The sequence below is a fragment of the Drosophila subobscura genome, chromosome J (assembly GCF_008121235.1).
Source record: "Drosophila subobscura isolate 14011-0131.10 chromosome J, UCBerk_Dsub_1.0, whole genome shotgun sequence".
Classification (NCBI taxonomy): domain Eukaryota; kingdom Metazoa; phylum Arthropoda; class Insecta; order Diptera; family Drosophilidae; genus Drosophila; species Drosophila subobscura.
Window position 1 is genome coordinate 9,155,488 of NC_048532.1, and position 25,618 is coordinate 9,181,105.

At 44.3% G+C, this 25,618-nt stretch overlaps 1 protein-coding gene across 3 annotated transcripts in view; it reads left to right on the forward strand.

Moving 5' to 3' along the window:
* LOC117895876 (junctional adhesion molecule A) overlaps positions 1-25,618 on the forward strand; it is a 97,477-nt gene that overhangs the window by 13,263 nt on the left and 58,596 nt on the right. For all 3 annotated transcript variants that reach the window (XR_004648964.1, XM_034803874.1, XM_034803875.1), the window contains exon 2: positions 16,584-17,127. Coding sequence is in view for 2 of the 3 variants with exons in the window: in XM_034803874.1 (XP_034659765.1) it covers positions 17,058-17,127 (70 nt within the window). In the remaining variant the exon portion in view is untranslated. The remainder of the gene's footprint in view (positions 1-16,583; positions 17,128-25,618) is intronic.

Below are 25,618 nucleotides of genomic sequence, written 5' to 3' on the forward strand. Positions count from 1 at the left end.
CTTCACACAAACACACACATGGAGAGACTGCCTTGGCCAGTCAGTGGGTCAGTCAGCGCGTCTACCGTCGTCTGCCTGTCTGTTTGTGGCACCCCAGTGCATTTGTCTGCCATTCTGCCGGACACAGGGCTGAGCCCCCAGGCCCCTATGCCCCCACCATTCCGGATTGGGCCATTTGTTTGGCACTGCCACTGCTACTGCTGCCGCTGTTGCTGCTGCTGCTGGGCATTTGGCCTGCTTTCTGGCCAAAAGGCTTCCTCTTCATAAAAAGCCATACATGTTCCCATCACAGCAACAAAAAATTGTTTACATTTTTACTCAACTTCGGTTTCAATGCGCATATAAATGTTCCACATACAAGAGAACTCGAATACACGTATAAATGTATGTAAAATGTATGTACTATGTATGTACATATGTATATGCCACACGTATAGTTATCATATTTTTTTACTTTCCCACAAATGTTACACCCGAATGGGGCACATGCAGCATGAGGAGGAGGCTGTGGATTAAAGATTGGCATTGCCAAAGGCGTTGCATGCCACGAACGACAGACATAGAGAGATAGAGAGAGCGAAAGAGCCGTCTGTCTCTGTTGGCCACCAGTTCATTCCGCATCTCTCGTCCATGGTAGCACACGAAACAAATTAAAGTCGACTTGCCATTGCTTACCTCTGTCCCTATCTCTCTCCTTCTCTTCTTCTCACTTTCTCGGTCTCTTTCTCTCTGCTGTTCTACTGCTTCCGTTATTGTTCTGCTGCAACAAATGCTCACTGGGGAGCCATTGGGGAGAATAAAGAGCACTAAGCAGCCGTTGGCCATGAATTATGCTCTAATTGTGTGCGTTTTTTAGGGGCAAATAAGCAGAAATAAAGCTCGGGATGATAATGAAAACTCCGATTGTGTTGAATCCTTGAAATAACCTTTAACGTTAGCAATCACTATTTGGGAATATTTGCTTGCATTTTTGATGGTTTATGCTTACAAGATATCAGATGGTTTTAAATCTTAAAGAGGGAAACTACAAATAAAGATATTTTCTCACTTTGGGGAATTGCAGAGAATAAATCAAATAATGTGTGGGAATTTTTAGAATCTAAAAGATTATGGAAATGATTTTTTCTTTATTTCTTTTCTTTATAGGTTATTGAATTTCAAATAGGAAAAAGAAATTTTCCACATTAATTAGTTCCCATTATGTTCGACACAAGTTTGTATATTTATTTATATTCTTGAAAAGTATTTTATTTGTCGCTAAAGCAATGCCCTTTGGCAGGACGTGGCCTGGTCACAAAGGACATGCTATGCCCATTTGGCAGCTATGAGCTATTGACAAATGGTACGTTTGTACAGGCTGTCTCAGAATTTGTGCTTAGTTGTTCAGCAGAATTGGAATCGCAATTGGAATTCCTTTGTGTTTTTTTTTTTTTATTTTCTTTTTTTCTGGCCTGGCTTAGCGGTAAAGGTGGGCGTGGCACGTGGCACAATTGATGTCAACTGGAAGTCATTCGCCTAATGAATGTGTGCGCCCAGGTACACGGAAAGTGAGCAAATCTCTGGAGGGAGCCCTTGGGGACGCACAACAACCAAAAAAAAAAATGAGAGGAGAACCGAAAGAGCAATGACAGCAACAGGCACAAAATCTGAATAAATAATGTGAAAAATCAGTAAAATTGAAAAGGCTGCCAGAAAAGGGTGGGCAGGGGGGAGTAGGAGAAAACTGAATGAAAATGAGGGAAATATTGAAATGTTAATGAAGTTTACTTTCCGCTGATTTGGGTTCGAACCATTCTGGAGATTACTTTGGTTTTGCTTCTGGCTTCTACCCGGCACTTTCCATTGGCTCCTGCTCCTGAAGATGACTCTGCTGCCACCTCCGAAAGATTTCCCCGGCACCAGTAACAAATATTCATCGAAAGATTCCGCTTCCTTGCTGCTGTTGATTCTTTTTATCGCAATCAACAGATGATTGGATAGGTCCTGTATCTGCCAGCCGCAAATATTGATTCATGTGCCGCAAGTGTGCAAAATATATTGTGAACAATTTTAATTACAATCTTTGGCCGCGAATCGCCTCTTAAAGCTTGAGCTCCTATTTGCTTTGGTCTTTGATGATTTGCGGATGGAATGGGAGGATTTGAGATGTAATGTGTGCTTTGTGTGTGGCCAGGACACGTGTTGCTTTGATATTTCAGATGTGGTGGAAAGAAGTTTCCTGCCAGAGCGAAAGTCAAACAAAAAGAAAGTTTTTGCATGTGTATTAAATGAATATTGATGTGAGTGCACGAGTGTGTATCTCTTGTGAATGTAATTCTCTCGCTCAGCGTGTGTGTGTGTGTGTGGGAGTGAGCAATTATAGTAATTGCTTTGAGGCTGATAGCTGCTGCTTCTCCGCTGTTTCTCTGTTTCGTCCTCCTGTGTTCCATTTTGTGTCTTCTGTCTTGGCCAGGAAAATGAATGGCCTCGTCCAGGGGCAACTGTCGTCGGGTTCATTAGCATAAATATCAGCTTACTTTCGGCTCATAATGTGCATATTTTAAAATATATGAATATATCGCCATAGCCAGCAACGAGCTGTGAGCTTTCTTGTTTGTTTTTTTCTTTCTTTTTTTTCGTGGGTGCTGTCCCTGGCTTCTGCCGCTTGTCCTGCCCGGAGTCGACCTGGTGCCTGCCTTGTCCCTGCCTTGGCTTGTTGATTCGAAATGAAATATATTATTATGGCAAACACGCAGGACATTGAACAGGATCCCTGGGGGCCTCTCACTCGCGCGCACTTCTCGCATCTCGCGTCTCGCGCCTTGCAGCTTTATTAATTTATATTGTTGACTTTTATCAGCGGCGTCATGTCAATTTTTGTTGCTGCTGCTGCCTCTGCTGATGCTGGGTGGCACTCCGATGCCACCCACCTGGCTGTGTGGTGTGCCCAGGCGCCTTATCAGCAACACGTGTAATGAATGCCTAAACTGTCATTATCACCTTCTCTGTGTCTCTTTGTGTGTGTGTGTGTGTGTGTCCCCCTCCCTCTTCGCCCGAGTGTATGTTTTTTGGGTTGTCATGTCAGCAAATATTGTACCAAAGTTATCCCCCTGGCTTTTGGCGCTCTGTTCTTGGAAAGATTTACGAGCAGAAGCAGCAGAAGGAGGAGCAGACGCCGTGGGCATAGCCATCAGATCTCCATCCCACTCGGAATGGCCATAATGTGACACATATCCACATTTATGTTGTTCTCTGAGTTGTTTCATACCCTATAGCAGAGGGTATTATGATAACCAAGGTTATCTATAGCTTCAAAGCTGTAAAGACAGTTGAACTCCCACATTCACATTCGGTCCACTCTCGCGCGCTTGAAAATTTGGAAAGTTGCTATTTATATTTATGCTCTGGCACACAGAAAAGAATAATAATGATAGCCTCACGCACACAAACACACAGTGCAAGACAGGACAGGACAGGACAGAACAGGACTCTGGTGTGTTTTTACTCTGTTTCGTGGCTCTCCTGTCCCTGTCGTCGCCTACGAGGAGTGCGCGCAATAAGTCATAAAAAAAGAAAACTTTTAAAGGGCTCTTAACTTTCACTTTCATCTTGAGGCCTCAACGGAGAGACGCGAGTCTTCCATTGACTCAGTGAATGAATGAACGACTGGCTGACTGAATGAATAACTGACTGAGTGAATGAATGACTGAAAGACGGACTATCCCTATTGTGTGCCTCACTGTTACAGTACAGCTCTTGCCACTCACTGGTCTGCCGCTTAACTTTTATGATACCTTGCCTCAAAAGCGAGAGGGCCAGAGATGCGGTTACCAAGGCTCTTGCCCCCTTTGTCTCTCTCGCGATGAGAGATGGAAGATGGTACAGGATCCCCGTCGACAGGCGGTCGCATAAATATGAAGGCGACTGTAAGTGATGGACTTTATTTTTAATATTGGCCGCCGAGGAAGCGCGAAAGCGCGGAATGAGAATGGGAATGAGAATGCCATTGGCATGAGCCTCTCTTCAGTCATGGAATATTACGAATTTTCTTATTTTTAAATGAAATGAGATGGCCAGAGAGCCGGAGATTCCGGCAGTGGAGCCTCCCTTCAATACTGGCAGCAGCCCTCGGCGCTAATGAAAATATGTTCGAAATGTAAATTGAGACATTCGGCAAGGCTTTGGGGAAGCCCCGGCATGGATTTTACGATGGTCAGGCTGAACGATTTCCGGCGCCTAATGAATTTGTCCGGCCGCTCTCTGTCCCACTCTCTTTTTTTCTCTGTTGACCCACATCCAAGTCCCACGTCCACGTCGCGATGGTCATCTTATCAGGGGCTTCGCTTCGAGTAATAGTATATCTTTATGTCATGGGATATCGTAGGAGCTGAATGAAGTGGAGTGGACATTCTTACCCTTTTCAATTTGCCAGATATTTCTTTCGGAAATGGGTCCCAGTGTGATAATCACTAAGAATGCGGAAATGGAAAGTATTAAAGAGCCTGGGACAGACAGGCAGACAGACAGGCAGGTCCCTTGTTAACTTTTATGTCGCCTTTTGTACCGCTGTCCGGATTAGCGGAATACCCTGCAAAAGAGTGTTTAATTCTATTCATGGAATGATGGAATATTCAACTGGGAAACTACACAAAACCTTTTAGCTTCTGGCATATTTCTTTCTTCCACTTATCTCCCATTGAAACCCCCATCTACAAGGTATCATTGCGACCACAACTCGGCACTGAGAAACTCGCACTTATTATGAACTATGCTTTGTGGCAATGGCAGTGGCATTCGTGGGAGCAACAGTCGCTCCCCGAACATTTGGTTGGGGCGGGGGGCATGGGCAAGGGCGGGCATTCTTGGTAGCTCTTTATCGGGTACGCCAGAGTTGCGCAAATCGCCATAAATCTTTGGGCTGATTTATGTCGCCGCCCGGCATTGGCCTCCAAAAATTTATCGCATCGCGATGACAGCTGCGCCCCAAGTTAGCCCACGGCCACAGGCATCTCCTGTTGTGGGGGTCTGGTCCCTTGCTTCTGGTCTACGTCCTGGTGCCAGTTCCCTGTCTGCTGTCTGTTGAGAGTCCTGGTCCTCTGGCCGTTGTCCCCTGTCCGTTGTCGGGGACGTTTGTCAGCGGGCTACAGTCTCTGGTGTGGATGCCTCGCGGCTGACATCCTTTCCCGATGTGGCCCATGCGGCCGCCTGGCCGTGAGTGGCCGTCTTCAAGGCAAACAGCCAGACGTCAGGCGTGTGGCCAATATATACACATAAAAATGGGAAGGAGCGTGGCACGGTGCGTTGTGTGCATGGGCTTAATTATCATGGTCGAAACCGTGCCCTCTCGATGCCATTGCTGTGTGACTTCTGTCGGAAATTAATTTCCTCGCGATGAGAGCAGGAGAGAGAACGACAGCGATATGTGTGTGTCGACCATTGTTGGCCCAGTATGAGTGTCTGTGTAAGTGGCCCTCTCACTCTCTCCCGCTGGCATATATTTGCGTTTAATTTGATATGAATAACGGAAATTTGCGGCTTTCCGACATTTTAAATTGCCATTAAAGCCATTGAAAAGTGCCCTGGCCCAGCCCCACACGCGTTCAGGCCATTACACAGCCCAAGAGAAGGAAGGGAAAGGAAAGGAAATGAAAGGAGAGCGAGTGAAGAGAGGGATGCGGAGTCTTGTGCGGTTGCATCTGCGGTCCGCGAACAGATACAAATGTTGCGAATCCATAAATAAACCATTTGCAAATTGCTGGAATTCATTCTCGCTGATTGATTTCAACTTTCACTTTTCGCTTGACCCACAAGAGTAGGCGGGCGTGTGAGTGGCGTGTGGCTGGCAAATTGAATTACCAGAATCTCTGCAAATGCAAAATGGAGAAGAGGTCCTCACGGCGAAAGATTAATTAGCCAGATTCCACCTACGGCTCGTTGGAAATCATAAAGTTTTGCTTCCCCGGAGAGTTTCATAGCTGTCTTGTTTAGTGTGTGTGTGTGTGTTTGTGTGTGTGTGTGTGCGTTGGTATGGGAATGCTAATTAAAACGTAACCTAATCAGGCTTTTGATTTTGAATAATTAATTGAAGCAGAAGAATAACAGAGGGAAATCGAGAGAGAATCAATCGATGCTGAACGCTTCAAGATAATATTACCCTGACCAGAATTATTTAATTTTAATCGGAAGTTAATATATTTAAATGCAATCAATGTGAAGTCATACCCCAGGGTGGCTGAGCTAATGAATGCCAATAAGTTAGATGGCTGCCTGCACTAAGAATTTAACTGAAATTATCAGCACAGGGACTAGACTTAGACATCATTATTGGACATTATTCAGATGCCACTAGGCATGATTAGAGATGTCAAAAATTCGAATCAATGCGGGGTATTTTCTGTCACCAAATCAACATTGATTTCAGGCTTTAATTTTAGAACTTTCAAAGCAATATGTGTTGCACTTTCAAATTGAATTTGATTCCTAGATCCACAATATTTCACTTGGAAAATGTGTTGCAAATGTTCCATCCATATTAGCAATTTCCTAGAATAAATCAGAGGCTAAGCGAGAGCCAAATCCACAGTGAATAATGCTCTCTCAGAGCACAGAGTCCGCTTCGCTTTTCAGAGTTTAGCAGCTCTCAGGGGGCAAATGGAGCAAAGCGTCTAATATATGTTGCAATGCAAATGAAAGCAGCCGCATCCACATTCGACATTCGACATCGTAAACAGGACAAAGTAGAGCTCATTCAATATGTGCTGAGGATTTTATTATGGCCAGTGACTGCTCCGAAGTCTCGACGACAGCTGTGCGGTGCTCTTATTGGCAATTATTGTCCATAAATTGCATATTTATGAGTGCGTGTGTGTGTGTGTGTGTATGCTGATGTGTATTCATGTGTGAGTTAGTTTACCTTTTTGCGAATGCCACAAATGTGCTCGTATTTTGTGTCTAATGTGGTCCATTAAGAGAAACAAACCGGAGAGCTCAGAACGCAGAACGAACCACTTATTCTTCTCGTACACACTGATTGCCTGCCCCGCCGAGTCTGGGCAAATATTTGGCCAACGGTTAGCCACTCATCCAGGGCTCGGTTCTCGGCACTCGGTGCTCGTTGGAACTTGGCTTTGTGGCTTGTGGCCTAGTCAGACTCGGAGGCGTTGGCTTAATTGCATTTCATAGCAGCTTTGTGTCGGCTTTAAGTCAACCAGGCCCCCAATGTTGATTTGTTTTGCCAGTCGGCAGCTCCACCCTCTACCCTCAGCCCGAACATTTCCCCTAGCAGTTCCCTAGCAGCCGTTCGCCCCCGCTTTAACATCAGTTTTACCCATTTCCAATTCCCCTCCACAGTCAAAGGGCAACTAAATCAATATGGCCAGAACGAGTGGATGTGGATGCCAACAAATCTACTTGGGGGAAAATTCTGCAAGAGAGAACCAGAGAGAGGTGTCGTGGGTGTGGGAAAATCTATGCATGAATGTGATTTTCAACACATTTTTCACATTAACTGCCATCCGAAAGGAAAGGAGCGGAACGGAGCCGAGCTGAACGGGATGTACCGACAACGTCGTCAGTAATTTTGTATGCACAGTCTGCTGGCAGGACAACAAATCACTATCACTGAATCCTCAACACCAGCAGCACCACCAGTGGGGTGTTGGAGCAAAAAAAAGGAGTGGACTACCCTACACTGGTGGATCCTTAACACCCCAGTGTAGTGTTGCGTGTGGCTTAGAGTGGGTTCACGCTGCAGCATAAATAAACTGAGACCCCGCTCTCTGACCCGTTTGCAGTGTCAGTTGCAGTTCGATCGCAGTCTTAAGCGAGAGATATTGTTTTACCAAGGGATAGGCCACTGGGCGTGTCTTAAGATAATATGATAGGGCACTGGTCACGCCCAACCGCCTATGCAATTATAGAATAAAACAAACGAGAACTTGTTAGGCAGAGGAATCAACTACGAACTTTGAATACACTTTTCTTGGCTTTTGCAAAAAAACTCCAGAAAATATTTGAGCATCTTCAGACCTTATAAATTCCAACCAATAAACATTAAAATTGTAGCACCTTAAATAGAGTTAACACTGGCTCTTTTTTCTACCCATTTTCATGTTGCAGCAAAAGTAATTTTTCTCCTGCCAATGCATTTTTTCTGCAAGGGAAGGGAAATGGGAAAAGCAAAGTAAATAGGAAAAAAATTGACACGCATTTTTCACCTTTTCCATCAGATTGGCATGGAAAAATAGAAAGTAAAAAGCAGACAGAGAGAAAGCGAAACGATTGAGCGATTGAGAGACTGGAGGGACTGTGCTTCCTGTTGTTCTGCTTGATTTCCTCCTTTTAGATGGAGCTCCGAGTTCGACTTTCGATTCTCACTTTGGTGTTTTGCATCGCAATCCGTTCGCTTCACTTTGTTGGGTGGAGGGGAGGAAAGTAGGATTTGAAGGAGCAGCAGGAGTTCCGCTAAGGAAAACTCTGCAGCATGCAGCATGTCGATGCCTTCTCGCTCGCGTTGCAGTCCCCCGTTTCTTGGTTGAAACTTTTATGCACTGTTTTTCCCTATTCCTTATCATTTTTGATTTATGTAACTGTTTTTATTATTTTCATATTGTTCGAGATGCTTTTGCAGCTACTGTGAGCCACGCTCACGCCCAAGCCCACGACCAAGCCCACGCCCATGCCCGTCTCTGATTGCTGAAATCACAAGAGTTTTTGCTTTTTGCAACATCTCCCATTCTCCTTCAGATCATTCTTTTTTCCCTCGTGTTTTTTACTTGTGTGTGCGTGTGGCTTGTGCCAAAAAATTCGTATTCCATTCCGGGTTCTGGGTTCTTGGTTCTTGGTTCTGGCCATGGCTGAAAAGTTTATGGCAGCAAGAAGATGAGAAACTGCCACAGAGAGAGAGAAAGAGTTGGGTTGGTTTAGTGCATGGCGTGCAAAGATTTCTTACGAGTTTTTGAAATTTGATTTTTGCTGTTTGTTGTGGAATTTGAAATGATTATGGGTAGCCCCGCCCACTCTATTTACCACCATCACTCCCAGCCACACACATTGGAAAGTTGCATTATGCGCTTTGTTGGTCAACAAGAATACTATTCAAGGGGGGGCGGGGCGGTGGCTGGGGGTTGCTAACTTTTACTCTACGCATGAATTATGCATGGCTGCGGCTGACACCGGACTCGGACTTGAAGTTCCGGATGGGGAGACCAAATCACTCCCAGAGCGAGAGAGCGAGAACTTCAAGTGTTTGTCGTATGCATTCTGTGAAATGCCAGTCATTTGGAAAATGTATGGCTAATGTCCCTCTTCTTCCGTAGCATCCGCAATTAGGCAAATCAGCCGTAAACACACATCGGACATGGAGAAATTGCATTGAAACTTTGATAAATAACCATGCAATCAGAACTGGACAGGACAGCAAAGGACAGAGCAGGACAGTAGTGTGTTCTGACAAACAATTTCGATGGAAATTCAATCAGGAAACGGTTTCTAGAACATTTGACGCATCCACTTGCTGCCTTTCCCTTTGAAAATTCAAATTTCACTCTCTCGCTCTCTCTCTCTCTCTCTCTCTCTCTCTCTCTTTTCTTTCTGTTGCATAAATGGAAACCTCAAAATGTACTTAACCCAGGCGTAAAAGTTTTTGGCTAAAAGGTTGAAATATTCGCAAGTGAAGAGAGAGGCGTTCGGAATGAATGACTGACTGCGGCATGAGCTGGGATGGAGGCAGAGGCATTCCAAGTGCTGGCAATTGTTGACATTCCTTAAAGTCAGCCACAAGCTTCGACAGCACACATCCAGCAACAGCCCAGCAACAGCCGCCTGCGTCTTTCACGGGCCCACACAATGAAATATTAATAAATTCCATTACCAAAGAAAACACACTCGAGTGCGCAGCAAAACATCAATGGCATTGGAATAGGAATCGGAATCGAGTTTGGGAGCACAGGAGGTGCACAGGCACAAGGAGTATCGTAGTGGAACTTCCAGGACAATCAGTGAAGGAGACGCCGATTCCGATTCTCTGTGATTCTCCATCTCCGTCTCTCGCTTCTCCGCTATTCTGTTGAAGCATTTCACTTTTGCCACGCAGACAATTTTCAATTGAAGTGGCATAGAGAGATGCGAACGGGGGGGACAGGGAAACGGGATACGGATAGGAATGGTGCTGGTGTTGGTGTTGGTGTTGGTGTTGGTGGTGGGGGGATGGGACTTTCCAATTCAATCTAGAAAATACATATAAAATGTATCGCATATATAGACATTTAGATGGCATTCAATGCACACTTACAATATTTTCTGTGTCGCATTTTGTTGTTGTCAAAGACTTTATTGACTATAAATAGAACGCGATAGATGTTGATGCTGATGATGATGATGATGAGGATAGATGATGCCTTAAAGCCTCCTTCCAATGCCGCTAAAAATGGTGTAAACTTTAATGCCCATTTTGGCCAAATTGCCACTTATCGGCGTAGGACAACTGCAGATTGGTATTAACAATAATATTTGATTTGGCAAATTAAATTCCCGTTCACCCACACACACAGCCAGCCACTGTGTACGCAGTTTTAGGCAAATTCGCATGTTAACAAGGCCAACACGAAAGGCAGAAGGTTCGCTCTGCTGCTGCCCCTCTGGTGTCTCTTCTCCTTTTTTGTGTAGGTCCTCTCCAGTGTTCTGGCCTGCTGGGCTCTCCTCTGCAATTAAATGCAAATGGCGTGTGAAAGCCAATTTTGAAAAGTACACAGACAAAATGTAAGTGCAAGGCACTCGCTTTCGCACAGCTAATTTGGCCCAGAGTGTAGGAGGCGAGGATGCCCTTCGACAATGCCGTTCACGTTGTGCTTGGCTGGCTTTCATTACTGGGCCAAAAGTCAGTGGGAGGCAAAGGTTCGGTTGATTACTTCCCATCTCCGAATAGACTGTCGACTGTCGACTGTTGGCTGTCGTCTGCCAGCAGCAGCCCTTGGCAATGGAATAGATACTCTTTAAGCTACATTTAATTGGAAACGAATACATAAGTATATTGAACATCAGTTTTGGGGTAAGGCATACAAGCTACAAAGCTTAGGGAAGAACCCAAATGGAAAACAGTTGCAGAATTATTTTCGTTTATTTTTAAAGGATGAATTTTGCTTTCAACTCTTTCTGCCATGGATAAATTAACATTTCATAGCGCGTTCTCATTCACTGCGCATACACATATTCAAATTAGGATCCACTTTTCACTATCACTTTCATTCGTGGCACAATTTGCATGGGCATAGCCTATCCTTTGTATATTTGGTTGACTTTAATTGCTCAAAAGCCAAGGGCAGTGGCAGTGGGCATGACAAAGGCCGTGCTGCTGTGCTGTGCCGTCTATTTGGAGTGGACTGGTTGGTCGCAATGGTAACCTTTTATTATAATTTCGGGCAGGACATGGATGTTGGATGTGCTCGAGCGGAAACCACTAAAAGTGGAAGGAGTAAAGGAAGAGTGCGGTCTCAATGGGTGGCTTGCTGGTGCGTGATTTCATTCATTTGACGATGACCCTAAACTAAAAGCCACAAAATACACAAAAACAAAACCAAACACACACACAAGAGTCAGCAGTTACGATCCATCTGCACGCCATCTCGAAGAGGGGTGGAAGGGGGAGGCACGTGGGAGTCATGTCAAAATCCGAAAGCCACAAAACAATTAAACAAAATTGCAAATTAGACCAAAAACTCACTTCCATTCGCCAAAAAGTTGACAGCCAGCAGGCCCACCCCCCGCACCTGCCCCGAAACAACAAGCAGAAGTACGATAAGGACTCGACCAGCCACGCCCCATTTGCCTGCTGTTGCTGTGGCTGTGGCTGCAGCAGTGAAATGTCAAACGGAAGGAAGTGTAGGAAATTGCCTATTTGCAATTGTAATTTATTCATTTTGCTTAATATGCCGTGAAGCGCAAGGCTTTTTTCGGCCCAGGCCCACGCCCAGGAATCCCCAGGACTCAGGATACGCCTCCAAACAATTGCACAAAACAATAATATTTCTCATATTTTGTTTGTTGCCTTTTGTTTCTTTGGCGGCGTGTTGGGGCCGGTCAATTGTTGCAATGGTTTGACTAATGACTGGCTGTCAAGGTCGTCGTGGGTGCTGCTCTCTGCTGTTGGGCTTTCAATTAGGAGTAGCGCTACATTTGCATAATTATCATTATCATAAAGTTTGACGAGGGATAACGAGCGTCAGTCGAGTGGGAAATTGTCCCAGCCAGGATTTTATCTGATGGATGTGGACTGTTTTGTGCTTTATGGGAATGCAAATAAAGCCTGGAATTGTCTTAAGATGGATTTTACGAGTAGCTACTGATTGGAGAAGTGATTTGTTTTCTGACTCAAATGATTGTAGATAGAACTGAAAGAAGCTAAAGATACTGGCAAATTTCCTTTGCTCTGTCCCTTGCCTTTGGCTAATTTCCTTCAACTAAAGTCTAATCAAGCAGCTGCTACCGCTACTTCCTCATTAATTCTCTTGTCTCTTTTACTATCGTCTTTTAACCCTAATCCTTCCAGCAGTTAGTCACAATTTGTCCAAGATCTTTGATTATTGAGATACAAAGCAGGAGGATACTTTCCTTGCCTTTGCTGACACTCATTCCCCTTTCAGCAGGATACTTTGCCTAATGGACTCTGCAGACTTCCCGTCAGGCGGAGCTTCATAGAGCAGCTATTTAGGCAGACCCCTGCGCTCACCTTGTGCTCGTCCCGCACCCAGAAATGGCCCATAGATTGCAGTTTTATGTCACAACATTCAAACAAATCGTTGGCCATTTAAAACGGTTTAAAAGCCATTGCTGCAGCCCGTAACAGCCACACGGTGGCATGAATCTCCTCCTCCCACCCAATGCTGCCACAAAAGACAACAGCCAGGCTCGGGGCTGTTGGCTGTTGCCTGTCGGCTGTGGGGCAGAGGAAACTCTGTTCCGTTCCTGGGGAATGACAATAAATGAGCGCCCATTTGCGTACGAGCATCGTCCCCATCCCAATGCCACTGAAGAGAGCGGCGTGGGAGAGTGGAAAAGCAGATGGAGTCTGATGTGGGGCGGTAGCTGGGGAAATTGTTTTGGCTGTCGAATTACGTAAACATTGTCATAAATGAAAAATTTAGCAGTCGACGAGGCGCAGTCGAGTCAAGCATTTCATTTGCTCTGGCAAATTTGTCAATCTCTGGCACCGTTTTTGCTCCGGCTCATGTCTCGTCTTTGGCTTTGGATCCACGGATCCTCAGACGCCGCCGGGCCTCATGTGAGCAGATTCCGTTGCCACTGTGTGGCTGCCACACAGTGGGTTTCCCCCAGCTAACTTTTGTTTAGTTTCCATCGCAGCAGACCAGCAAAAATTGTTTACTCTTCATGCAAGATAAGGTTGTATCAATTGTAGAAGATGTTTTGCCATGCAGATAATAATCATTTTCGGTGTAAAACATGCCACAGATTCTACGTTTTTCTCTCTAAAAGAAAATCTTTTGTTTCCGTAAACAAAAGATAACACGTGAAGGGTATCCAATGCTCAGCCTCACGCACGGTCTTCCTCTTCATTCCTTTTGCTGTTTTTAGGCCCTCTCGCTGTGCCGTCGCGTCGGTCCCGTGATGGAAGATGTCTGCGTCTGGCCTGCCTCGTCCTTTGCAGCAGGCGCGACATATTAATTATTCATTTCGATTTTGGTTTGCTACCAGCGGGATACAAAGAGAACTCTGAAAAAAAAACACCACAAAAACTGGATGAGAACTGTGTGGCAAGGACTCGGGAGCTGCTTGTGATTTATAAACACGCGCGTCGCTTTGGGTGATTTACTGCAAATTGCTTTATAATGTTATATACATTTGGCTCCCGATTTTGTTGTGGTTTCTTGTTTGTGTTGCCTGCCTGCCAGTAATTACAAGCGAAGGAAAGACTCAACTCGCAGGAAAAATGAATCATAATTTAGGGGCATTCCTAATCCAATGGATTAACTCGAAGGCCTAGGCCTAGGCCTAGGCATTCCATTCCATTACGTTGTTAACAGTTCAGAAATCAAAATGCTTACTTCCTCTCTTACATTTCCACCTTGGAAATTACCTCTATGCCACTGACCCTTCATTGAAGCTTATCATTAGACGAATCGCTTTGAATAATTAATGAGAACGATATTCTTGTGAAATCAATCATGTCTGAATTTGGTGTTTTGTGCTATTTATGCATGGAAAATATATGTTATATAAATTATTTAACGGATATCTTATCAAATGTTGCACAAATATTCATGGAAGATCGCCTCTGGCAATCACCTAAAATGTATTGTAACGCACAGCTTACACATTAATTTGTGCACCATTGAGAAATATCTTCAATTCAGATGTTCTCTACCATAAAGGCTTAAGTTTGCTAGGGGCTTACATGTTACTGCAGTTCGAACTTACTTGAATTCTCTGTTTGCTGAACAAATTCTTGTTTTAAACGATGTATTCTTTGATGCAATGCCTCTTTAGAATACACTCTTTAAAAGCGCCTTTTGTTTTATTCATGAAACACTCAAATTTAGCAGTAGTTATCGTTAAAGATTTGCTTCAACGACCCTCTGCCTATTACGAACACGGGGGATATTCCAGATACATACATTTTCATTTGCATTTGCATTGGCAAAGGATACTCCGAGTTATACACAAATATTTTTAATGATTATGATGAAGACGAGGAGGCCAAGGGTTGCAACTGGGGGAAGGAGGCTAAGGACTGCCACTGAGAGAAGGAAGCTAAGAGCTGGGGGGCTGTCTGGTTAGCAGCAATGGCGGAAGGAACCAGCAGCACTTTCACTGCAGCACGAGAGACACGTAAACCTAAAAGCAAATCTTTGTTTGATACCATTTACATTTACATGCGCATCTGTGAGTGTATATGTACATACATATTTCTGTATCTGTTTGTGTGCTGAATGTGTGCTGTATTTATGTAAATTCTGGCAGCTTTCTCTCTGTCTCTCTCTGGCTTTTTTCGGCAATGTTTGGCCCAGGCTTTCGTTTTCGTTTACTTTTTTATTGTATAAATTCTTCTCGTAGCTGAAAATTAGAAATGTTCCACACTGCGTTCAACTCCACTGACAGTGCGTGGCAAATTGCTTTCCAAAGTCTGAAGTCTGCCACAGAAACGCCGGGATAGTCAGTGTGCGGGCTTACCCTCTCTTGTTGTTGTTGTTGTAACCAATAGCTAACAATAATAGCAAAAAATTGCTGTCTGGCTGGCTGACTGCTTCTGCTGCCTGTTCGCTTCCGTTTCCGTTACAGTACATAACCCTCCCCCGCCGCTCCACCCACCAGGCAGATTCTTCTTTACAGTTGTACTCTTTAATTTGCATGAGCGGGAGAAATATGCATGCATTAGAATTATGAATCCCTCCTTCATTGGAATAATGGCAACGAGTGCCGGAACAATTTTTTCGAAATTTCCTTTCGGCTGCACGTGTGCACACATGGCGTATGCGCAATATGTGCCGCCCTGCTGCCATTATTATGACATTAAATGCCCAGGGAATCGATCATCATAGCGCGTTTCCACATTCAATATGAGCTTTTATGTGGCAGGCAGGCAGGCAAAGGCGCACTAAGCCTCGTGGCAGACAGGCAATTAACTTAATTACTGTTTAAAGTTATCAGCCCACCCGTCGCCAGTCGCTCAGGCGGCAGTCGCTTGTGAAATTTATGCAGAAAGCTAAAAAATAATTATATTTGGTAAATTAAATTCACAGAGTTTCGGCCAGAGATTGTGCACATGGCGGAGTTGAATGAAAAAATGAAAAACCAAAAATTGACCCTCGAGCAAAACGATGAACAGTGGAGAGGGACGTTTTCGGGGGGTAAAAGGTGGACTATGGAGTGCACATAAACGGAGAGAGTAGTGAGTCGAGAACTATTATAATACTGGAATTTATGCTCATCAAAAATAGTACTGTTGAAAGATTTAAATTTAGATTTGGTCTTTAGATTTTAGGAAACCTAAAACAGTTATATTTATGCCTTGAGCACTACGATAACCCATATATCCAGTATTCGAGGCTTTTCTGTTATTTGTTTTTGTTTTTTTCGTATTGGTTTTTCCTTAAAAAAATACATCCTCCCATTCCAGCACCTTGTTGTTCCACAATTCAATTTCTGTTGGTTTTGTAAATCAAATTTGTTTACTCGCAGAAATATGGAGCCACAAAATCAATGTCGATATTTCTGCATTTGATTGTTGCTTCAGTGTCAGAGATGCTTCAGAGATTTCTTTGTCCTTTGGTCGTGCCATCAGGTTCCACTGTAGATGCTGCCAATCATTATGCTGGCTGCATGGCTCGGCTCCATTATCGTTTTGCTCATTTCCGTTGTCGTTTTTGGATTTTGTTGCACAAAACGGTTGCTGCAGGAGACAGCCAATGAGTGCATTTGACTTTTAGGAAGCAGTTCTCTTGTCTTGCGGCAGCCCAGCAGTTCCCCCTAGCCCCCTAGCCACCATGCTGCCATGCCCCCATCCCTCATTTAGCCAGATTTGTCAGTTGCCATAACTTTCGCGTCAGTCCACTAACAGAATTCATTTTCTCCCTCTTTTCTGCTCTTTACAGGCCACAATTCGTGTAGAAGCGGAGGACTACGACGAGCCTGGCCATAAAACAGAGGCGGCAAATAGAAAAAGCCAAACGGCAAACGCCAAGCAGTAAGCAGCCATCCAGGCAGCCAGCGCCATCCAGGCTTTGTCTGTCCTGTCTGGGGCCCTGGCAATTGGCCAAGTTAATAGAGAAAGCCAGAGACAGAGCCGGGATGCCCGATAATGACGTTGTTGCAGCTGCAGCCGCTGCTTCTGCCAGCAACCCGATGATGATTCTGCTAACTTGGTTATTGCTGTCGGCATAGACACAAAAACACAGACCCAGAAGCAGAAACAGAAGCAGAAGCAGACGCAGGCACACAGCGAGAGACAACAAGAACAAAAAGATAAAGCTGCCACACCCACTCGACAGCAGGCCATCGTCCAGGCTCACTGCACTTCCGCATCTTGTTCCTGTCGCCGCCATCATCCAGGCATCGTGGCCATCGCCATGCCACTCCACAAGGCGCACAGCATCTGCGTGGCCAGGGTGCTGCTCCTCGTCGTGATTGTGATGAGCGGTAAGTACCCCCTAGGGGCAAAACTACGATTGGGTGGGCTTCGGCTTCCCCAAGTTAAGTTCCGCTTTATATTGTTGCCACAGTTAATTGTTGGGCATTTGTTTGTGCCTGCCTTTCCATGCCACATAATTGTCCGTTCCCGTTGCCGTTCCCACGCCCACGCCCATTCCCTTTTTTTGCATTTTCTGTGTGGACTGCATTTTCTTTCAATTAACAAAACTCTTCTCCGCTAAACAATTTATGGCCCGAAACAATATTGTGGACGTACATGCCTGTGGCCGAAAAGCCTTGGCCGAAATGAAAACTTAATTCTCCTCGAGACGCATCCATCAGAACACACACAAAAGTGTGTACTAAATAAATGAACAAATATGTGCGGGTGTGTGTGTGAGGAAAAACTCAATAAACTGTTGAAAGCTGAAGAGTTTTGGCAGGAAACTTAAATCGGCTTTCCTTTCAAATACTTTTACGCTGCCTGAGCAGCCACTGCATTGGGGAATAGTTTTTCTTCTACTTGTTGTATTTTTTGTTGTTTTCTTTTCCTGCGGAAAAACATGTTTTATCTAAAAGCTATTTCGTATGAAGCTGTTTCTCGAGGAGAAGCCACTTTTGGCGAAAAGAAAAACACTCAACAAGTTGTCCGCCCAGTCGCACACATCCATATGGTTTATCATCCCTTAGGAGGCAGCTCGAAAAGCTTTCAAAATGCTGGCAGCTGCATCAACTGCAGGCCTGGCCTCGTACCTAATTGGCCTTTGAGCGCAAATTTGCTTTGACTTGCGGTCAATGACAATATACTCTATTTTATTTAAACATTTGTGCAGCAGGCGTGCGGATCAATCATGTAGAAAATAGAACAAATTAGGAATACGACACGTGCGTCAGCAGATTAAAACAATTTAATTCAGAGGAATGAAGGCCATTGCCAAACCCAAATTCTAATTTAATAATCAATTGTCACATGCACCGAGAGAGAGAGAGAGAGATAGGAAGAGAGAGAGAGAGCCCTTAATGTATTTGATTTATTTTTAAAGCTTTGAGAATTTATTGCAGCAATGCCAACAAATAACTGTTGGGAAAAGGGCTGAGCTGGGGTGGGGAAGCCATAGCACAATTCAAAAAGTGCTCGAATTAATTGCATTTTCGGTGCAGCAAATACATACCGAATCGAATGAAACATGAGCAAAAAAACACACAAATAACAATAAAAAACACAGGCTACAAAAAAAGGGAGCTACAAAAAATAGGAGGGGCAGTGTGGGACTGCCAGGAAGAGGATCGACAGCGAGGACATATTTCAAAATTCAATTAAAATAAAACAAAAAGGCGGCAACTTGTGACAGCAACAACGACGACAGCAACGATAGCGACACTATGCAATTTCCGCTTAGGGCGTGCCACTGCCACTGCCAGCCAGGTGGGCGTAAAAATAATTAAACCTCGCCCAAATAAACATTGACGACAATGCCAAAGCGATGGCGCCCCAGCGGCTCTCCGAACTATACTCTTCAAACCTGCCACAGCAGCTGCCGCCGCAGCACACAGAACACAGAGCCCAACGCAAACTAGAGAGGAAAACTATTGTTTCGCTGGACAGAGATTGTGGATACTCTTTCACATTGATTATTCTGTGAGGTAGATATGGGATAAAGAATTCCGTTAACAATTTATTGAGGGATTAGAAAGGTTCGTTGATCCTTTTTAATTGTTAAATTATCAGGGTTGAAAATATTACTACCCTTTTGCAGAGAAGTGTATAAAAACAAATCATATAAGCCGAAATTTTTTTAGTGATTTTTCGGCTTGACATTTGGCGCGTGCTGACTTCTGCATGACTTCGACATACACAACAATTTCAATTGAATTACGCCAATATGTCGATGGAAAATTAGTTGACTTAACGACGGTAAAAACCTTAACTTCTTGGCCTTATCAAAAGCCAAAAACAATAGGTAAGCACATGGAAGATTCTGGAAAAAAACGAGTCTCGTTGCCTTTTCGTATAACGTAGATAGATGGATTGATAGGGATAATCCCTTAATCCCTCCCGATACATTGTCTCGATGGCTTTTATATTTTTAGCAAGAGTTTAGCCACAAATAAACCTCCCGACAATAGGCTGCGACAAGAGGAGTTAGCATCGCTTTCGCTTAGAATCGAACTAATCGCTTCACGCTCGATCAATCCAGCCGTCAATCAATCAATCAGTTTTGCCTGTGCCCCGCCAATTCTTTCTAAGTGCATTTGCGTGTTCTGTGGCATCGAATTGGGCACCTGCTAGTGGGGCATGGCCACGGCTCTCTATTTTCCATATTCGTATTTGTAGAAATCTGCCGGAAACAGTTCAGCATCGCCGAAATGTGTGTGTGTGTGTATGGAGCCTCTCCTTTTTTTCTTTTTTGGGAACTAATCAATTATTTCCCTTTGCGCGCATTCAATGTTTTGCCAATTTAAATATTGATTATGATTGATTTAGTGGAAAAGGCCGCCGTATTTATTTAGCTTTGACCCACGTCTCGCTGGGGTTCATTTTGTCCATTGGGGCCCAGCACTTCAAATCAGTCGCAATTCCGTTTCCAATTTCCAATTTCGAAGCGTTGCAAATTATACCAAAAAGTAGAATTTACGATGGCAGTCGTCGGTGGTGGTGGTGGCGGTGGTGCAAGTGCCACACTTCATAAAAGTAATTGCCTCACATGTTTTAATATGAATATTTTCGACACTGGTCCGGTGCATAGGAATTGCATGTGCTCTCGTGAATAATATTTGAGGAAAACTTTCGGTCTGTGTTTGCTTTTGCCTTTGCCGTTGGAGCAAACGAAAAAAAATAAATCAAATAAATAAATGCATTGGCCCGAAAGAACGCAGGCAGAATGCCAGTGGAAGGGGAAGGAGCGGAAACGAGGAATGATGGCGTTTGGCCACTGGTCAAATATTTGCAACAAACTTTGCGTTCTGGCCAAGTCATTGAACGGCTGGCAGGGCCAACAACTCAAACAGAACATGGAAACACACACAAAAGCTGAAGCAGAAGCAGGAGCACGTGGAGGAGAAGCATCAGCATCAGCAGGACGAGGAGGAGGAGGAGTACGTTGAAGGAGGATCTACCAGAGTAGCGTTTCTCTCTCGCAGAAACTTGGCAACGTGCACCTGGCCATAAAAAAAACAAGGCGAAGCGTAGAAGGAGGGGGACCCACGTAGGTAATTGAGTATGAATGGGGAATGTGTCGAAAGCGTTTTGTGATATTTGCCAAACAAAATGGCCCACGGCTCCTCCAGACAAGGCACAAGCAAAATAGCTGGAAAATGAATTCGATACATTATCATGACGTCAAGTCGTGCGTGGTCCTCGTCCTCGTTCTGTATCCTGTGCCCAGGCCCATCTCTCGGAACTTCAAGCGACTGGCGAAAAGTATAAATTACATCCAATGCCGGGGCCTGCTATCGACGGGCATCAGGGCCATTTCTTATGCGAAACACCTGCAGCTCACAAGGAGAGCCCGGGACCAGCAGTCCAGGGTCTACGACCAGTCGTCAGGATACACACACACACACACACACATAGGCTCACTCACTCTGCCAGAGGACTGTAAGACCGGCTGGCATGGCATGGCAGGGCAGGGCATGGCATAGCAAATGTGGCGCATAAATGAATTACCAATGAACCGCATGGTTCACGTTTTCAATTTGAAAGGCTGGGCGCTAATTTTTGGGGAGGAGTTTGGCTCCGCCCTTCTAGAACAAAGGCTGAATAACCATTTGACAGATGTGCTGCACAGAAGTTCGGGGGCCCAGAAGTACAGTAGAACCCAAGAAAAGTGTTTTGTTCTAGTTTGAAACATTCAATATTTAGTCGAAAATCATCATTCAACTGATACTTAAACTAATAGAATAGATATATGTCCCACCTAGGGAGGTTCTACTGTACAAAGTAGAAGAGGAAATGGGAGCTAGAGACAGAGAACGTGAGAACAAATCGACAGCCTACATAAAAGCGCAATTTGCGCAATTCCAACGTCAAATTCCATTTGATTACAACACGTTGACGAGGACACACGCATGGGGCATCGCATCTTTCCTACACAACCATTGAGATCCATCCATGACAAGGAGAAGACGACACTCTGTGCGACACTCCACTCCACTCTGTAGTCTGCAGTCCGCACTCCGCACTCCAAGTAAAAGCAATTTCACTAAATCTGCAATTGTTATGTCGCCTGCTAAACAACTCACTTGCCTGCCAAAAAGACCCACTCCCCGACACTTGCCTCGTGTGTGTTGTCCTTGTGTTTCTGTTCCATTTCATGGGGCAAACATTCTCGCACGTCAAATATTTATACATATAGTACCTACATATATTGCAGTGCCATTTTGCTATTGCTCTTTCGTTTCTACGATTTGGGTATTGATTAAGCGGCCATTGGGGGGAAGTGGGAGTAGCATTCCTGTCCCGCCTCAATTACTGCATCAGTTTATGGTCCACACATGTGGGAGAGAGAATCCTGTCTGGCCCCTGCCCTGGTTTTAACAGCCTTTTTATGTATCCCGTATATATATAGATTGTTAACGGGGGAAGGAGCTGAAGTGAGGCACGAAGGAGCGTATAAATCATGCAAACGACTTGATGGCGTCTATTAGTCCCCTGTTTATAGGTCTAGTTAAACTTTACGGTGAGCAGCAATTAAACATAACGTGCGTTGGGGCTACTGCTGAATGCCCCAAGAAAAGGACAACAAAAAGGTTGGCCCACATAAAAAAACAAAAGGACCCTCCAGGAAACAATGTGAAAGGGCCAGAAATAACATAAAAAACTAATCAATTTAATCAATAGAAGGAGAACCGATAGATAGATGGTTTTTTCCCCAGTGTAAATTTGATGAGCAGTGATTACGGCCCACGCACACACACACGTAGGTGGGGTTGAGGGGAAATTGTGTATATTTTGGGGCTGCCTGCCGCTACGTGAGGGAAAACACACATCCAAAAACAACAACGAAACTTTTGAAAGGGGGGTGTGTGGAAACTGAATCTTCGACATCCTTTGCTGCTGTCTGGATTCCCACGAGTGCACTTTACACGCTGCCTCATGAGGCGCACTTGTGCGGCAGGGCAGGCAGCGTCCAACACAACAATTGAGAATTTATTCATTGAACTTTCAATGGTTTGAGTCCTCGGAGTTCTCCTCTCATTTAGGCCTGTTAAACGAGAAGAATTTCCGTGGCAATACAAACAATTTCCGCAACTAAAACAGTCGATGATGTGGCTGACTGACTCACGGGTCTTGCCATTTATGGTTGGTTCTCCCTGTGCCGGTGCGTGTGCCCCAGAGTTTGCGTCTCTGTAGATTTATTGATGAATTTCATTTTATTTAATTTCATTCGAGCGTTGGCCAGCACGCTTCAAATTGCTTTATTTCAAGCGAGCAGCCAAACCAGTGCCTGTACCAACTTTGTGGCTGTTTGCTTTTCATTCGCTCCTGTTTTTCCGCCCCTGTTTTCCCAGACATTTATATTGCTTCGTGTCGGCCTTTCCGCACACACACACGCGGCAGAGAAGAACGTTGCTGGCATCTAAAGTGGCTGCGATTAGTTTGCTAATGTTGTAATTTCATCATTGGCGGGGCACTGGGACCTGACTCTCTGGATACAGGCTGCGGCTGTGGCTGTGGCTATGGCTATGGCTATGGGGCAGCCACTCAACGCAACGGCAACGCAACGGCAGCGTACGCTTGGCGCTTAGCTAAACATCATCCAGGTACTTGACAGCCGAGGCAGACCACACATTTTGCTGACTATTGTGCCCACCCACAGGCAACGAAACAAGCAACCAACCAGCCACCCAATCTTCTGCCTTTTGGCCAACATTTTTGCTGAGTTGTGTTGGCCGCTGCTTGCCTGCTCGTTCGCTCTCAAGTTTTGTCGATTCATTGAAGTGAGTGGCTTTTTATTTGTGCGGCAGAGTGAGAGAGTGTGAGAGAGAGAGAGAAATGGCAAACACATTTTCTGCCATCGCTTTTCCAATCCAATATTCAATCCTATGCTACGCTCGCTCGCTCTTTTCCCTTTCGTACTATTGAAAAGGAAATGAACTCATAAAAAGTAATTTGGCCATAATGCTTTTGGCCGAGTTAGTTACTTAATTTGCAGTTGCAAATAAAGTTTCGCTTTATTAATTTTGATGTCGAGTGCTGGGCTGTTATTATTGTTCGTTCCGCTTGCCACTTGATAAACTTGCAGCTCAGCATCCAAAAGTTATGGCCAGCTAAAAGTTGCACGGGCACAAAAAAACCCCACCAAAAATTGTTAACAACAAAATGTTGTAAATTTCATTTGAAATTGAATTGAATTGAATTAATGCTTGTGTGGATTTATTTTTCGGTGCCTGGAGGATGTAATTTATACAGAACGTGGCACACAGCACCCCACATCGTGCCTGCACTCCCCCTTCATACATCTCGATATGCCGCCTGCCTGCAGCATTTCCAATTGAATTTCTTAAGTTGATATTTTTTTATATACATATATTGGGAAAATTCAATTAGATGGCAAATATTTGCACAGGTGTCTGTCTCCGTGTCTGTCTCTCTCCCTCTCTGCCTATCCCAGCCATAATTCGTAATTTTTTATTTAACCAAGCCAGAAAACTCAATGGCTCAAAGGTTCTTCTCTGCCGTCAATCGTTGCCGGGTAAGGAAGTTCCCGGTAAACTTTATTGTTTTTCTTGTGTCTGACTTTTGCCACTGGAAATTGCAAATATAATGAAATTTGTTCCGTTCTGCCGGCTGTAATTGTAATTGGTCTGCAGCAACAGAAATGGTGGAAGCAGTGGAAGTGGCAGCATCTGCAGTGCCAGTATTTTCCTTGAGGCGCACCTTTAAACGAAGTGGAAATCATAAATAGAAGGGGGAAGGAAACGCGCAGAGTGCAAATAAATAAATAAACAAATAAAAATACGGAAATGGAATTTCCTCGAAAAATGAGAACTGGACTCTGGACTCTAGACTCTTCTTTGAGTTTCAATCATTGTTGTTCTTGCCCCTGCAGTGCTGCTTGAGTGCTGCTTCGTTGAAACTAAATTTATGGCACAGTCCTTTCACATTGATATCCCGAAAAAGTCCTTGTGCTTTGAGATATTTTTGAGTGGCGTGGCGCTCTGACTACATCGTGTCGATGGGCGGAGAAAAGTGTCCAAGGCAAAGTTCGCTGCCAACAGAGCCAACAGCGTGAACTGACAGCGGGGAATGAAGTTGTCGGGTTGTGAGTGCCCTTTGTGCCACAAGTTCTTTGCATCTAATGCTTGGCACTCTCCTCTACCCTCTCCTGCCCTGCCCACTCAAACTACTTGCAACTCACACACAAACAATGCATTTCCGCTAATGGCAGGCAGCAGGACTCCCATTTTGGCCCTGCTTAACTTGTTTTTCTGCCCTTTTCGGGAGAGGTGTTTTCGTGGAAATGCTGTAAAGCGGCAATTTCCTGTTTAATTACTGAAAATTGAGAGATTCAATGTATTTGATTGGGGCTTAAATATCAAAGAATAGTAATTTTTCTATTAACTTTAAAGTTTCTGCGGATAATTGAAAGAGCTCCTTAGCTATCCTTTCCTTCCTCTATTCAGAAATATTCTTTTAGTTTACAGTAAAGTTTTCCAAGTTTTTTCTATAATTGAATAACGCTTTGATTCAAGTATCGCTTTCAACGATTTAATTATTTTAAAACTTCTCTTGACTTTATTTATTCTGATATTCCGCTATATTTGCAATCTGATTCCCTTTCCGTTTCTGTTTGTGCCATCCCCAGCTTCATTTCCATTTGCCATTCGCCTGTTGCCGTTTGCTTTGAACGTTGTTGTCACACGCTCTGCTTTATTGCATTAGTTTTCCCTTTGAGACATTATTTTTTCTTACCTTAATGATTTTCCGCTGCATTCGTCAGCGAGGAGGAGAATGGGAAGTCATCCAGGGTGGATGATGTTTCCTCTTTGCCCTTCTATTTCCATCATTCCCATTGAATTTCTGTGGAAATATTTATGTTAACTTAAAAATAGTCGTCCTCTCCCGCTCTCTTTATCTCTGGATGATTGTTGCAGTTTGTGGATTTTATTATTGTTGTTGCGAGTTCTATTTCTATTGCCATTGCCATTGCTGCTGCTGTTTGTCATTTGAATCTTTGAAATAAGTTGAGAGATTCACAGAAAGTCAGCAGCCATTTCCCGACTGCTGCTGCTGATGTTTCTGTTGTTCTGGCGAAAGCAGAAATAAATTCAATTCTTATTTTTGGTTTTTCCATTTAGCCGACCATCCTCCATCTACCCCAAACCATTCTATGCGCTGTCCCTCCATCTGTCTGACTGTTTTTCATGCGGATTCAATGAACCATAAATTTGAAAGTGCCGCACAGCTAGACGGGACGGCGACACCGTCAGACGTCTGACAGCGAAAAGGGCACGGATAAACACCCGAAAATAAACCGAAAACTGTTCTGAAAAAAAA